The sequence below is a fragment of the Charadrius vociferus genome, unplaced genomic scaffold, assembly GCF_000708025.1.
Source record: "Charadrius vociferus isolate BGI_N301 unplaced genomic scaffold, ASM70802v2 scaffold477, whole genome shotgun sequence".
Lineage (NCBI taxonomy): Eukaryota > Metazoa > Chordata > Aves > Charadriiformes > Charadriidae > Charadrius > Charadrius vociferus.
The window spans coordinates 4,562,739-4,578,943 of record NW_009649449.1 but is presented as its reverse complement, the minus strand read 5'-3'; the positions used below and the strand labels follow the sequence as shown (position 1 = coordinate 4,578,943).

The window sequence follows — 16,205 nt, the reverse complement described above, 5'->3', positions numbered from 1 at the left end:
ACTCCTCATTAAATCTATCGCTTTGTCCTTATGAGCAACCTTCCCTTCTGTAGCTAGTTTTCACATATGGACACCCAGGATCTGCAAGTGCATCCATTTCTTTCAGATCTTTGTCTTCTTCTATTCCCCTTCAGATGGTGGGATGAGAATAGCTGCCTTCACACTTGACAGAAGCCTAAGATAACATGACTCTGAAAAAAGAGGCAAATTCTCATAGGGCTTTTGAGGCAGAATACTGGCTAGAAGAGGAGGCTTAGAGTCCTGGCAGAAGAAACTGGCATTCATTGTTTCCTACCCCATTCACGGAAACAGGTCTGCCTTCACATTCTTGGAACATTCTGCATGTACGTTCCCAGTAAACACGACTGCCAGAAAGAAATCCCTGCGCTGCCCTCAGCACTTCCTCCTGAACACACGCAAAACTTGCAGTGCTGGTGAAGCACTCGGGTCGAGAGAGGTACCAATCTTCAAATTTATATAGTGTGAACTTTGGCAGGGAGTTACACTAGCTCAATAAACCAGCCTGCAGAGGAGGGGGGGGAAATAAAACCAACCACCAGTGTGCTTCTCCCTCATTCTAAAGTCAGTTCTGAAAAAGAAGAATAAAATAAAAACATTTTAAAAAAAGGGGGGTGGGGGAAAATCACATGCCTATCCTGCTGTCTTTCTCAATTGCTACCAGATAGATTTCCCAGCAGTAGCGTAGAACTCTGTGCGTAGCCTGCAACAACCTATAAATCAGTGTGTTTTCAAACAAGAAGCTGTTCCATATATTGCACCCAAAAGCTGCCAGCACTCTCAGAGCCAGAGCGTTTCATTGCACCTCACCGACTTCACGCTCCTTCTGCCAGCACAGCAGCCAAATAACCTGGTGGCAGATTTCAGGAAAGCTAGTGGAAACTTCGGAGAAGCTGCAGCGGAGCGGAGCTTGTGCGGCTTTGCAGGCTGCGAGTGCCCAGCCCGGTCTGCTGCTGTGCTGCAACCCCTCCTCCTGCTCTCGGGAGCATTCGCCTGGAGCTGGGAACCGCACACGGCTCAGCTCCGAAGTTTGAGCATGGCTCGGAGAAGACTGAGAAGCCGGAGGTCACAAACTCCTGCAGAGCTGGGAGCTGACACGTGTTCTAGGAGCCTTCTACTTTCCAAACCCTTCATCTCTGCTGAGGAGGGAGCAGGCGCAGCTCAAAGGCACTCACACCTGGAAGGATCTCTTTTTGGATTCTACTGCTGTTAACAGAGCTCTGCAGACCTACTCACATCCACAGAGGAAAATTCTTCGAAACGGCAAGGCACTTTTGAAGCGGGGAGTGGAAGGAGGCAGTTTTTCCCCTCCTTCCCTGTTTGGGAGAAAGGAGTTGCCCAACCTGGTCATGAGACTTTTCCATACTTCCCAAAGCAGGCTCCTGAAGTTACGGCACGGCACTGCCGGCAGCTTAGGGTAGTGTGGTCCAGAACAGCCCCCCGCAGCACACCCCGAGTGCGGACAATCTGGTGGGCGCAGGAGATGGAGAATGAGGTTGGGAAATCTGTGGACAATCAGATGGACAAATACATGTAATAATTTGGAAGTTTTCTTTATCTGTCTTTGCTTTTATTCTCCTTCCTTTTTCTCCCTGATTTGTCATGCATTTATCCCTATATTGATGTAGCTGTGCTGTTAATTCTTTCTTACCCTCCCCTCCTCAATTTAGAGTTACAATAATGGGGAAATCAGAAAGTCAAATGGATATTGTGGAAAAATCAACAAAATCTGGGAAGAAATCCTGGAGCTTTGTGGCAATCGGTCTGGCTGTCTTGCTGCTCCTCATGACTTGTGCAGTGGTCGCCCTGGTGATCCTGTATGCCAGCAGCAGAGGTAAGGAACCTGTGAATAATTCCTCTCTTCCCCCTGCAAACAACATACAAGTCTTTTTGCAGAGCTAAATGAAAACAAAAATCCAGGGAAATGGTGAGGTCACCTCTGTGAGGGACTTGGCTATCTCTGCCTTGTTCCAAGCTCATGCACAGAGAGGATTATGTTGGATTTTATTTAATTTTTAAATTCTGTAATGTAAGAGTCTATGATTTTAATTAATTCTATGCATTTTAATGACTTCAGCATTGTTTTGAAAAATGTAAAAAAAATGTTGGACTATTTTGGAGGGGAAGGTGTGTGCCTGGCATTTCCTTGTTTTATAGAAGCCTGAGTGAAAATTCCTTCTTGCCAGGAGTTATAAAGCAACAGCTGCTTAACAGGTCTAAAGGGGAGATTGCTTATTACAATGTGAGAGCTTTTTTTTAAAAAAAAAAAAAGCAAAACAAAAACAAACCACCAGTGTGCTGCTGAGGAAAGGGAGACTTTTTTTTGTTTTAATATTAGATTTCTAGGCGAGATTTGGTTCAGTGACTTTCATGGAAATGTCATGTCAGGAACCTGGCAACGAGGCATATCACTTTGAGGTGCTTTGCCTAAACGTTAACTGCAGAGCCTGCTTACTCTCAAAACAAAGTTTGTCCGCTAGCACACCAAATGCAAAGTCCTATTTAAAAATCCCGTGAAGCAATCAACATGATTGGTGGCAGCACCTGCCTCACGTTTGTCATTTCCATGAATGCCCCTCGGATTGAGAGCTTTGTTAAAACACTAGGGAATATACCTAACAAGTATGAATAGCAGAACTGAAGGCATTGTTTTCCCCTTGCGTTGTCTCTGCATCCCCTGCCTGCAGTGAACTGCTTTCTTCAGCACTTGCAAGTACAACACTGCACAATTCTGAGTAAAAATTCATGAGAAAAGCCTCTTTATTGTTTACTCCTTTCACTACCAGCAACTGAAAGTTACCAGCTTTTGTTCCAGTGTGATGAAATCTCTGAGTATTCGGTATTCATAATACTCATCAGCAAGTGGCTTATATTTATTCTATTAGCTCTGGAGACAGGAGGAAAACATTTCCCCAGAGCTCGGTCCTAAAGTAGGAGTTTCTGTATCAAAATATTGAGCTATGCAGAATTTTGTTGCTTGCATGCATACAGGATTTGAGAAGTCAGCTCTACATCTCGCTTCTTGGGTTTGGGCACATCAGAATTCAGGTATTAATAATGTTTGCCCAAATGTTGGTGTCTCATCCAAATCCATGGGAAGAGTGCATGTAAAAAAAGTGCTATTACTTTTTTTTTTTTTTTTTGGATGAAAGGCTTATCTGTGAGAAAGCGGTTCCAAAATCTAAATATTTTGCAGGCTCATATCAGCACTTAAACTTTCACTGGAGATATTTCCTGGATTCAGACATTCCTGAGCAAAATGTGAGTGCAGAGCGATTGCAGAGCTGAGAAACTGCTGGTCCCTACAGCGCAGCTCCTCCTGACTGCTTGCTCTTGCCCCAAGGGGTGTTTTCAGCACTGACCTGGAGTCAGCTTCTCCCTCCCGCAGTTTACGTTTAAGCATACCCAGTAGAACTACCGCAGCGGGAGACACCAGGGTGCAGCCATACCCTAGAGCAGCCACAGCCTTCAGGGGATTCACAGGGAGGAACTGATCAGCAGAAGCTTTAGTCTACCCCATCTTTTAGATGAGTGCCTATATGCACTATTTGGGTCTAACACAGAGAAAACAAGAGCTCTTCAGTGCAACCAGGCAGTGTTCTCGCAGAACAGGAACATTTCTTAGCTTGAAAATTTTGTCCAAATACTCCACTTGGTTCTGTTTTGATGTTACGTGTAGGCCTATCCCCAGGCTGAAGTCTCTCTTAGACTTTCCAAGTAGAAAGCATGTATTTCTCAAAGCTGTGTACCATAAATATAAATCCTACACAGCACCAGGAAAAAAATGTAGCTGAGCAGCAGTCTCGTGATCAAACCAGGAATGTTATCCTTGGGACCCTTAATTTCACTCAGGTCTTCATTTTGAAATGTGTATGGGATGCTGGATTGTTTACAAAGAGCAGATTGCGATTCACCGCTTCATCTTTGTGCATCCTTTATGAGAATGACACTACCCAGACAGGCTTCTGAAAAATAATTCTGGTTAGCTAATGGAAAATTAAAAGGATAACCTGTCCTGCCTTATGTTCTCTCTTTCTTTATATATGAAGGTATATATAGGCTTTGTGGTTCAGGGAGTGTATTTTTGTTGTGCTTGTATCTAGCTTGCAGAAGAGCATTGCGGTGCATGAAACAGGCTTCTGGTTATAGCAATAATACGTGTAATATGTGTTAATATTGGCTGGTTTTTATCTATATTGCCAGACAACAAAAACACTGAAGCTCTCAACAATGCAGTTATATAGTTCTAGAAGCAGTCTGGTGATTTTTGACATCCAAAGAAGTTTTCATACCCATAAAACCTTGTCTAAGCAACCTAAAGGAAAACATAGTAAGAATAGCAGAGTAGTATTTGGGTGATCACAGAAAGGGAGGCAGACAGAACTGAAATCATTTGGTTTTGAATCTGAATACACCATGCTCTCAATCTTTCCTTCACACCCACACATACATCTTTGCAGCCTTTTCACAGCTCTCTCTCTCAGCCATGTTCTACAAATATTTACTAAACTCCAAATCTCATCACTTGTTGGAAAGGTTACAGTTTGAAGAACATTTCAACACTTATTGTAGCTGACACATCAAGTCACAGTCAGTGACTTCTCCAGACAACTCAGAGTTACAAACAACTTGCATTCTCACCTAACTGCTGGTCCTGACTACTCAAAAGTCATGTTGTTAGTTTAATTGCTATTTTATTTACTTTCTGGCTTCCAAGTTTGTAGGGTTTCTCACAAGAAAGATTTGCAGATACATTTGGGTGTGTGTGTCTGCATCCCCACAGGTAGTCTCTGCTCACATCTATTACACAGCGTTACAAAGCTAGAGGGCAGGCTGACGCACCTGCGCTCTGTCCTGCTCGGCAGGCTACAAACACAGAAACACAGAGAGATACACCACTTGGACCAAGAAGCACCTTGTTCTGGGAGTGGATTTCAAAGAGCGATGTTATGCTCCTGCGTTTCCTGTGCTGTGAACACAATTAACGTGCACTTGAATAGTAGATTCACAAGAACGTGCCGAGTAGCGGCAGTGTCTAAACTGGTCCCTGGCACGCTGAGAAAAGGTTGTGGCTGAGGTCTGGCTTGTCTTCTAGACCGATGCCTACTCATTCTTTGACTTTGTGAATGTTCATTAGTGAGGCATCTATTCAAAGGAGATGGAGAGTTTAAATAAGTGGCGGTAACACAAGAGTCACGATGACATGACATTTGGGTGGCAAAGCTCTTCTCAATTCTACTCAGATGGAGCTACACGAATGTAAAGCATGAATGCGGAGTGACAGCCGTGCAGGGCTGCAGAAGTAGGCAAATACTCAGTTTACTGATTCTCACATCAAATTCTGTCTCGGCCATGCTTATAGGTAAACTATAGGTAAGAAATAAGAAAGGTGGAATAAAACCCAAACACTTGTGTTATGGAGTCAATTTGAAGACACTGACATCTGGTAGAGACAGCCCTCTCAGAGGAGGAAAAGCTAAATTTGGCAATTACATTACTTGTTGCAAACAATTCCCTGTTATAATAGCAACAAAGGCAGTCTGCAGTGCTGACAGCGCTTCTGCAGACGAGATCCGTGTGAGAAATAGATAAGGTGCTGAAAGGTAAAGCTCACACTTGGCTGCCTGATGACAACTGTGGATCTAATTGTTTCCATGTGTGCCATCCCCGGCCATCTGTGGTCCTCAAAACGCACAGTGGGAAAACACTAAACACAAACTGTGTGCTTCAGAGACTGTACAGAATGATTTGCTTCGCTTTTGTTGCCTAAAAAGGAATTTCAATAAGGCTGTGAAAAGCAGCTTGTCATTTAAAAAAAAAATTGCTATTCAAAAGATGACCTGCTGAAGAGGACTACCATGCTGTACAGCTCGCAGAAGTTATTCTTATATCCTGCTCCTGGCCAGGAAATGCAGTACTGGTCAGTGGCTCCTTGTAAAGTCAAATTAAGACAATAGAATTCTCTACAGTGAATCCAGTGGGGTCTGAAGCATGTCCCAGCTCTGCCATTTTTCAGGTGAGCCGTTGACCTCTGAAGTGGTATCTTGATTACTTATTTTCCCTCATTTTCTTCCATTGCAGTAGTCCCACAGCTAAGGTCACTTTATTTAGCTCCGTTAAAGCTTACCTTCTCTTACCAATTCTCTAATGGTGCTCTATCACACTGAAAGTGAGAAAAGCCTTTAGTCTGCAGAGGGTTCATTGTTCTTTTCTACTTACAAGACTGTCAACAGAGCAAGAGTATGACTTTCTTAATGAAGTAAATGCAGGGGTAATACTGCAGAGGTCGTGAATTGAGAGCCATGAAGGAACTTAGTACTGCACAAAGTAGTTCCAGTGAGGAGATCTTTCTGGCCCGTTTCTGCTCTTTTGACATCCCTCTTCGATAGTTTTAAAAGGTATACCCCAGGAAGGTTATCTCAGAAGAAGGAGGTGGGAAAGGAGAGTGATTGATTTTATAAGAGGAAAAAACCCCAACATTGTAAGAAGGTAGATTCTAGATGAACTTGGCTGTGGGAGAAGACAAGTGGGAGTTAAGGGTTGATAGGAGAAGAGACAAGTATTGATTCCCCACAAACCTTTCCACTGATGCGTTTACTTTCCCACTTACGATTTTATATTCAGAAATTTCCCATCACATCTATCTAAATCCTGCTAGCCATTTGGTTTGTTTCAACTTTTAGGCTTTGTAGAATATTAACCTGAGTTGTGCCTCCCACATCTGTACTCGCAGCAGTCTTTGTCCATGGATGTCAAAGCACAGGTCTCTGTCATAGCTCAGCCTGTCAGCAATATTTAACCAAGAGGAAAAAAGAAATACAGAGACAAATACTGAAAACTTGGGCGGCCGTCTTTAGCAAAGTAGTTTGAGAACATGAAGTGCATAGAGTTGTCTAGCTGAGACTTTAAAAGGTGCATTTTACATTTGTTTCTAGTTATTTGAAGTTCCAGAGGTGCAGTAGTCAGAGCCTCAGTCGAGTGAGCAAAGATCCAACAAATATATTGTGAAGTAAAACAGGGCAGTGTTGGTCATATCTCATACGGAGTCAGGTTGGCTTGGTTCTTTGTCAGGAATGGTACTGAGGCATAAAAGAGATAATTGATAGAAAAACAAAGGAGCCACTTTTCGAAGTAAACTGAGAGCCCCTCACCAGCCATTTCTAATTATCTGGTTTTGCGGCAGAGTTTCAGAGCCCTGAGTGTGCAACCGAAGTTTCAAAACAGATTTGGCTTCTCTGCTTATACAGCTCAATTACATTTTCACAATCACAAGGGCTTTTTGAATGTGTGGAGTTAGAATCTTGTTGAAAGCAGTTGGGTTCCGGAAACTGAAGTTAGACATTGTCATGTTATATTACAGAGAGAAGCGTTGATTTAAAAACAAAAACAAAAAAAAAAAAAAAAAAAGAAAAAAAAAAAGGCGGGGGGGGGGCGCTTCATTTGAGTCATGCCTGGTCCCTGAGAAACAGTGGGAAAAACAGCATATTTATAGTACAGTTATCTCTTTCTCACCTTGCCCATTGCTATTTCTCCTTTATGGAAAATTTCCGTGCCTTTGAACTCTTTTCCCCAAAGGATTTTTTTTTTTCCTTGGAAATAGCCTGGGCTTTTAGGATTTTTTTTTAAGTTTTGGTTTGGGTTGGGGGTTTTTTTGGTGGTTTTTTTTTTTTTTTTTAATTATTAGAGTTTAGGAAACCCCCAAAATTGGGCTTAGCTACGTGGAAAAAAAGCAAAACCTCTCAATGTGAAGCTTCCCATTGTTACATGTATTTTGCTCATCCCATGTTCAGATTGCTAGACGCTAAACTATAATAAGGCGTGCAGTTATTCTAATGCAGATCTACTCCCACACAGCACGACAGCACTCGGCTGAACCCTGAATGTTACGTTCCCAATCACAGTGGGGGCTTTTTATGTTGCTTCCACTGATGAACTTCAAAGCCTTCTTTTCTTCCCTACTGTTTTATTTCTATCTGAATTACTGTAATCTTGTTTGCTCTCATGTAAAACACTTGTTTTCAGTGGAAGGAATTTTTTTAGTAACTCTTTTCTGCAATCATCTTGGTGCAAGGATCAAAAAAAAGTTTAAAAACATGACTAATCCTATGGGAAAGCAAGGGCATCAAGTTTTTGTTTTCTAGGGTGGAACCAAGTAGTTGCCCATTTAACGTAAGTAGACACTAAGCTAGTCCAGTTTCACTAACAGGAAATTAAACCAGCAAAAATAGTTTTCCTGTACCCAGGGTCAAGGCCCCTCATGGGGCTGGGTCCTTGGATATCCCCCATTCCAGTTCTGTAGTGAACAGCACACAAGAGAGTGACATGGCCAGCATCACAAACGCATTCACGTTAGTACTCAGCGTAAAAAAAATTAGGTGTTCCTGTACAAAGGCCCTCAAACTCCCAGCAGAGTTCCACCAAGCAATGCGAGCTAGGGACTGTTCCCAGTTCAGCTTCTGCTCACCACCAATGCATTAGAAGGCATAGGCTTTTTGTGGTTCTTCTTCACTGGAAGAATTTCACAAACCAAGACTAAGTGGTCAAAAAAAAGAAAATTAATAGCCAAGAGTAACACTCCCCAGCTTCTGCTGGAACGGGCGTACGGACCCATTTCCCCCTGTAGAGGCACACATCATATGCTACTGTTTTAGAAATCACAGCAAAATGCTTCTGCTAAGGTTTCATTGCCTGTGCTCCCTCTCAAATTCCTTGTCGCATCACTCATCACTCCTTCTCTGTGGGCTGAAAGCAGCAAGTGACGAAGGTCCCCAGCGTTCCTAAGTTTGGCTGCTTTCAGACTACTGAGGAAAGTGACCACCAGGACTGAGCCAAGGTCTTAATGGAACTAAATTCATATTTTACTAGAGGTGTGCTCATGTCACTGCTGATACGAGTACACCCATTAGCTCTTAGCACAGTTGGTGCTGTACTTACTCAGATCTGTTACTTGGAGTACTGAGACGCATTGAGTTGACTGATAATGACTTCAGTGGACTTTTCCAGGCTCATCTCAAAGGCAGAACACAGATTGAGCATAGGTCCAATCTCCTTCCTTATACGCTATTTCAGCAGCCCTAAACATTACGGATTAGGTAGTGACCTCTCTGCTGAACAGCAAGGAGTAACCTTAGAGGGCGTATCTGAAATTTTGACTTAACACAGCTCTGTTACCCGCCCTCCCCCAACCACACACACACTTACAGAAGGAAAAGTCATTTCTCTTCCTAAATTTGATCTTTGCGACTCAAAACAGTGTGAAAGCAGTAATCCAGCTATGGGCTTTTTGCCCCCCTTTAAACCTTTCAGTGACAGTGACTTTGAAGATCATGGAAGAGCTCAGATGCTCAAAGCATCTCAGTAGATTGTCTAGAAAGGGATCTCATACTTTCAGTATGTGTCAGAAAGACTGTGGAGGCAGTTAGGGGGTTAAAAAAAAAAAAGGAGGTCTTATTCTCTTTCCAGAAAAGTTAAAACTCACTGTCAAGACCCTTCCAATAAATTTTCCTCATAAATCTGCAGATAAGAGATTTCTTCACAGTTGTCATTTGATATCTTTTACTGGCACTACTATTCACTCACTTGCTCCAAAACTAAACAGAGCTGTCACTGTGGCTGGGCTGCTGGCAAGTGATATTGGTAACAATTTCTTTCGAAAACAACTAATTCTATCTGCTTTCCTATTCCTCTCCCTGCAGGCACTCACTACGGCACCAATTCAGGCAACATATGTACCACACCTGGATGTGTTACAGCAGGTAACGATTGTCACTATGAATGATTATTGCAAAGGTGATGTTTTACATGTTGTTAGTTCTACAAAGTTTAGGCTTTAAGACTGAAAAAGTTGGAAAGGAATGAAGTTTCCCCTTGGGCTAGATACACATTGCTGTTACTGTCAAAGGCAACAAGTACAGCTCTCCTCGAATACAGTTCCATGTGTAAACACTGAGCAAAACACACCCCTATTCTTACTTCTCCATTGTATACTTTCTTTGTCACCAGGAGTATCATTCATAAGGAATTAGTGCTGGAAAATTGCCAGTGTGGTCAACAGTTCTCTGGCTCTGGCCTGAGCCACGGGGACGTGGATTGACCAACGCAGTCTACATCTATAAGTATAACAAGAATCCCCTTAGACCCAATTCTCTCTCAAACAGAATGCATTCTACGCATGGGGCTATTCACCTTATTTTTAGCATCTTCTTGTACACCTCCATTGTGTGCAATCGAGAGAGGTAAGACCCCAGCACAGGCATTACCAGTCACCCTCTGGAACCACTGAGTCTCCAGCCTAAACTGGAGCGCCAGGCAGCGTGGTCCTGCCTGCAGGGCACTGTGCTGTGGGAGAATTATTCTGCTGTTCGGAGGCTTCCGCTGGAAAGCGATACAATTGCAACGCAAGTCTCTGGCGTCGGATGCTTCCTTGCATTTTTAAGCATAAAAATAGGATCCTTTGAGTCATAATACATGCGAATGCGCGTTATCCAGTATAAGCAGTATAAGCAAGGTGCCTTCTTGCCAAGCAGCTTCTCGACAGTCTTGGGTAGTCTCAGAGATTACGGGGCAGTGTGTGGAATTCAACTCTCCAATTTTGATACCTAGCTGCTAGAATAATTCAGAATATGGACCCAGCAGCTGACCCTTGCAAGGATTTCTACCAGTATGCCTGTGGGGGCTGGCTGAACCGGCATGTTATCCCAGAAACTAGCTCCAGATACAGCATTTTTGACATCCTGAGAGACGAGCTGGAGATCATTCTAAAAGGTAAGAATGCAGCTATTCTATCCTTGGTTATGCACTTGTGTTTAGTTTCAGATGTTATTTACTGCACAGAGAAATAAACTTCCAGAGAGTGTTGATTGTGATTTTTTTCTCTAGTCCTTTAATCTCTACATCTCTTACTACATCCATTTTGTGGGAACATCCTGTTCCCACTAAAAATGAGCCATAGGTGATTTGGTACTAACTTCAAAAGGAGCAGGACAAGCTGTATGTATGTCTTTCCTCCTGGCGCTTTTGCCATTAATAGCTCCTTTAAAGAGCACTCTAGTTTCACAGTAATTGAAGCCTACAGTAACAAGTATTTATCATAGCCCTGAATTCTCAGTGATTTCTATGAAAAGATCAAAGCTCTCCAGGGCAAAAAATCTCACTGCCATGGTTTATTCCCCAGGTGTGCTGGAGACTTCAGATCAAGGGGACAGAGAAGCATTTCGGAAAGCTAAAATACTTTACAAGTCATGTATGAATGAGAGTGAGTCTCTTCTTGTTGCATTGATTCTCTTGTTCAATACCAAATGTACAAAAGTACCAATGTACTTTTTAGCAAAAGTCCAAGGAATATCTATCTAATCTGCATGGCCTTGCCTGGAAAGCTAATCTTCAGCTGGGGGAAGGTGCCTCGGTACATCATTAAGGCTTAAGATGCACATTCTGGGGTGCAGAAGGGATGGGTGTTGGTTACCTACTTCTGGTATCAATGCAAAGCTTTCCTTTCTGAATGCAAAAATGTGTCCCATTTCATCCTTTCCAAACCCATTCAGTCGAAATCAGTACTGGAGTAAATGGAAGTATTTTCGTTACTTTTCTGAAAACTAATGTAGGAGACAAGTGATTTCTTGGTATCTCTTATTTTCTGCTATGACAAATTCCGTTTCAGATTTAAACTTGGGTCCATTATCTGTGTTTCTTCATTTGTTTTGTATGAAAACAATATAGCATTTGTTTTTTCCTCTCTCAGGTCTTATAGAGCAACGAGATTCATTGCCTCTGCTAGAGGCCTTAACGATGGTTGGAGATTGGCCAGTGGCTTCTGCAGACTGGAATGAGACCAAAGGTAATGCTGTGCCTGAAAGATTTCAGTAGTGTCAAGTCAGAATTATTTACTGCACTAAGGGGATGACTGTCATTGTATTAGATCCTCTGGTTTAGCTATTTCATCATAAACAAAAGGCAGACATCATACATATTGAACATGCAGTGATCTGTATTAAGCAAGATAGTATCAATTATAAGATCTCATTCACAAACAGTGTACTTTTTAAGATAGTTAGGAAACCTAAAGGACCAACATGAATAATAAAACCAAAGCAATACAACCAATATAGCTGTGTTCTAATGCTTGCATATTCATTAGGGTTTGGAGCATAACTGCCTAGCCAGGCAAGGTCGTGGTGAGTTATACTATGTATAGGCAATTGCATGTCTATGTGTATAAATCATTTACTGATTACTGTCTGTCACTGAGACAGGTAAGGACACTAAGAACAGTCAGGCCATTTCTGGCCAATATAGGAATTTCCTGTGCAAATATTGTCATATCATGTCCAGTCTGGTTCTAAACAATTTCAGCAATAAGCTTACAAACTATACCACTTAATCAGTCCTGATACATACTGATAAATGTGCGTTTTCCCTTTTATCTCACAGAGCCACATTGGAGCATGGAAGAAAAACTCTCCATAATGAACTCCAGATTTAACAAACGTGTCCTCATTGACATGTTTGTGTGGAATGATGACCGAGATTCCAGCAGACACATCATTTATGTAAGAAAAAGATTGCAGGGAATTATTTATTTGCCACAATCATAACGGATAGTTATTTACACTGCGTACATGTTAGCCTTCTGTAAGTCAGTGGGTTTGCACAGTACAGGCAAAACGTGTGCAACAGTTCCATACCCCACGTGGCAGAACTGTCTCAAAGTCATATTGGGAGCATAATTTGTTTCAGTTAAAGAAACAAAAAATCAATGGATCTTTGCCACTTTACAGCATGTCAGGTTTGTAAATTCTTGTGACTTGCAAAACAGTGGTGAGGTTTAATATATAGGAGACCGTGTTTTTAAAACACGTAAATAATATTTCAGAGTTAGTTCACGTATGCTTATGCATGAAGTCAAGCAACTGATTTTTTAAGTTGCTTAAGTTTATTCTTAAATCTCAATGGTTACTGAAAGATTTTGCTTAATAACGCACACTGAGTATCCATCCTGTCCTTATCTGGAAATCCAGAGACAAAAGTTCTGCCTTCCATCTCACCCCAGTTCCTAGAAAGCTCAAGTTCTTTGATCTTTTGCTAAGAGTGCACTTTTGGTATTTTGGTAAGAGTGCACTATTGCCATTCCAACACGGAAAGGAAGGCACATGCAGCATTTTGTGTTGCCTGTCAAGGATATCTTTGGACAACATCAGGTCCTGTTCATCACTAACTAAAGAAATGTGTGTTATTTCCTTCAGATTGACCAGCCAAGTTTAGGAATGCCATCCAGGGATTACTACTTTAATGGGGGCAACTATCAAAGAGTAGGTATTCCTTGTAATTTATTTACTATGTGGTACTAAAATGACTTTATTATTTATCCCAGTGTCTTGGAAAACTCAGATATATGAATCTTCATCTTATGTAACAAACAGAATTAGACTGTGACATTCATTGCTACATCTTTTCATAATTATGCCAGAATACAAAAGGACTGAACAACTGTATAAATATCAAACTTCCCCAGAATTGGCCAATTCATAAAGATGAGAAGGTTGTGGGAAAATAAAATTACATGTTCTATAGCTTAAAACAGCATCTAATTTTGAAGAATAACCTGCACTGAAAATATTAATTTATCTTGGATTTGCTTCTGTCTTCTTCTAAAGGCACTGGTTGTGGCTACTATGTTACAAGATACTGGAAAGATTAATTATAGATATGGGAGAAGAATTGTCATACTGGATCATATTTGAACATACAATACCCCAAAATGCTTTGTTGAACACCAAAATATTCAGAATTTTTCATGTGTTCATTCAGGGGAAAAAAGTTAAAAAATAAAAGTGTTTTACACAGAGCAGCAAAAGCTGTATTAATGGAACAGATACTCAGCTAGTAAGAATCTGCTCCCACTTACTCCCCCTTTTCCCCAGAGTTACAGGAAAATTGTGAGAGATTATTTTCTATCCGCTTTTCTTTGCCAATGCTCAGAGCAAAAATGTGGAGGTTTCTGTACATACATAGAAAGGCATTGCGAACATAGCCAGATAATTTTCCAAGATGAAAATACTGCTTCACTACATTTTACTTTCCTCAATTATGTCATACTAACAAGGAGGACTTGCAGCCTAACATCAAACTAATTTTCCTAACACGAATGGAAGGGAATACAGAGAGAAAACAATCAACATTTTAGCCTCTTTTGTCTACTGGTTGTAAAGGCAGATGAAAACATCAGTGAGACCAGTTTTCTTTTTACTTTGTTGTGTTCAACTATATTCTCACACATAATATAATCCTGTGAAGTTTTTATGTGATGGTTTCCGCACCTTCTGGACACCTTAACAGGAACTGGAAGTTTATAGATCTCTCTCATGATACAAAGCAATCTCCACACAGCTGTGTCGGGAGCTGCAGATAGCTGCTGGAACTAGGATTCCATTCTGCCAAGTTTTGCATATATAGTGGTGGTTACAGTAGAAAAGAGGGGTATTTATGATTGTTGCATGAAAGGCAGACTTCGATTGACTTGTAGGAGGTAGAAAATCAGGTACAGTACATAGACGATCCTAAATTAGCAAAAGAAAACCAGTACTGCTTAATACAGTTTTAATTTGAAGCTATAAAGAAGAAGCGCTAAGGCTGTGTTTTTAATCTTAATGAATAAGGAGGAGACACAACCCCTTTTTATTTGCTATTTAACAGCTCACTTCCCACAGACAATGAACCAAACTCTGATGACCCAAACTCCCCCTGTGCTTAGTCCAGCATCTTTTGGCAAAACTCCTACTGAGGCCTGTGGGAGTCTGGCCTGATTAAGGCCTCAGCATTCAGCCTAAAAACACAAATCATCATCATGTAAGTGCCCAGACTCAATTTCACAACAGTCACTGTATTTATCTGGTTTCCAAGGTCTAGGGAGGAACAAAAGTATGCAAGAAGAATAGATAGTATTAAGCTTTCCTGTATCAGAGATCAGTACTCCCTCAGCAGCCAAGTATCTTTCCAAGGTCCATTCTGAGGCATAAATCACAGCCATACCCTCCTATTAGAAATAAAGCAAAGGTATCACCGGGAAACATCTGAGACAGAGCTTTTCTTTCAGACAGCAAGAGCAGAGAGTTTAGAAGTTTTATGGTATTACTTTCAGAGAACTTAAATCTTCCATGTTTGTCCTGGTATTTTAGCTAGTAGGGATCACTATTCCCATAGCGTAACTCAAAGCACAGAGCTTTCTCTTTGCTCAAGCAGTAATTCTAACCCAGAACACCAGAGAGTTGGATTGCACAGGGAAGCAGAAAGTGTTGCTTTGACTTGGTATTTTAAGAGTGGCAACTGCAGTGTAAGGTACTCCAGGATGAACTGAGGCCCTAGGAATTGCAGTACTATCTATTAGAGTAGAAAAAGAAAACAAACAAACAAAAAAACTAGAAAAATGGAGTGGGGAGGGTTGCATTGGAGACAAGGGCAGAGGCTGTGCCCCCCGGGCCAAACTTTTTCACGGCACACTTTAAAGCTAAAACAACAAAAAGAGTGGTTTGCCAAATGAGAAGTGATAGACAGCAAACCTTTTCTTCACAGTGCTACACACATGTTCTGTTTCTTGCACGCAGGTGAGAGAAGCTTACCTGCAGTTCATGATCACCATTGCCAAAATGATCCGGGAAGACAAGAATATGTCTAAAGATGATGCCTTTGTCCAAGAAGAAATGGCAAAGGTTATGGAGCTCGAAACAGAGATTGCAAATGTGAGTACAGAAATCAAGAACTGCTCAGGACGTTGGGGGTGGACAAGGGGAGAGCTCTTTTGTGCAGCAGTTTTCAACATGGCAGAAGACTCATGGCCGGGGGAAGATGACTTGTTATACCAGAAATCAGAGCCAGAAATCTGTGTGTATAATTATGCCTACTATACACACTGCTACTGCGTCTACACTAGTCCTAGCCATATTTATTTTTGGAAGTCTCCTAAAGCAGGATAATCTATCTTCTGCTAAATGTACGCTATGGTAACACCAGGGCTAGCTTCTCTGCATCCTTAGAGATTTTTAGGGTGCTGTAGACTTCTAAGAGCTCAGTCTTCCGTTGTAAAGAGGATAGAGGGAACAGCTTGGCTCAACATATTACTGAAACATTATTGAAGGGGGGAAGGCAAGTTCCTGTACTGACATTTAAAAGGCAGCAGTGGACACCATGAAATG

At 41.6% G+C, this 16,205-nt stretch overlaps 1 protein-coding gene across 2 annotated transcripts in view; it reads left to right on the top strand.

The window, feature by feature from the left end:
- Nucleotides 1-1,501: 1,501 nt before the first annotated feature.
- MMEL1 (membrane metallo-endopeptidase-like 1) overlaps nucleotides 1,502-16,205 on the top strand; it is a 28,682-nt gene continuing 13,978 nt past the window's right edge. The window contains exons 1-9 of one of the 2 annotated variants that reach the window (XM_009889623.1): nucleotides 1,502-1,551; nucleotides 1,689-1,852; nucleotides 9,714-9,773; nucleotides 10,621-10,782; nucleotides 11,192-11,272; nucleotides 11,759-11,854; nucleotides 12,448-12,566; nucleotides 13,260-13,325; nucleotides 15,618-15,752. In XM_009889623.1, the coding sequence (XP_009887925.1) occupies nucleotides 1,502-1,551; nucleotides 1,689-1,852; nucleotides 9,714-9,773; nucleotides 10,621-10,782; nucleotides 11,192-11,272; nucleotides 11,759-11,854; nucleotides 12,448-12,566; nucleotides 13,260-13,325; nucleotides 15,618-15,752 (933 nt within the window). Of the gene's footprint in view, nucleotides 1,552-1,688; nucleotides 1,853-9,713; nucleotides 9,774-10,620; nucleotides 10,783-11,191; nucleotides 11,273-11,758; nucleotides 11,855-12,447; nucleotides 12,567-13,259; nucleotides 13,326-15,617; nucleotides 15,753-16,205 lie in introns of those variants that run through there. The other variant, XM_009889625.1, reaches the window with a different exon arrangement.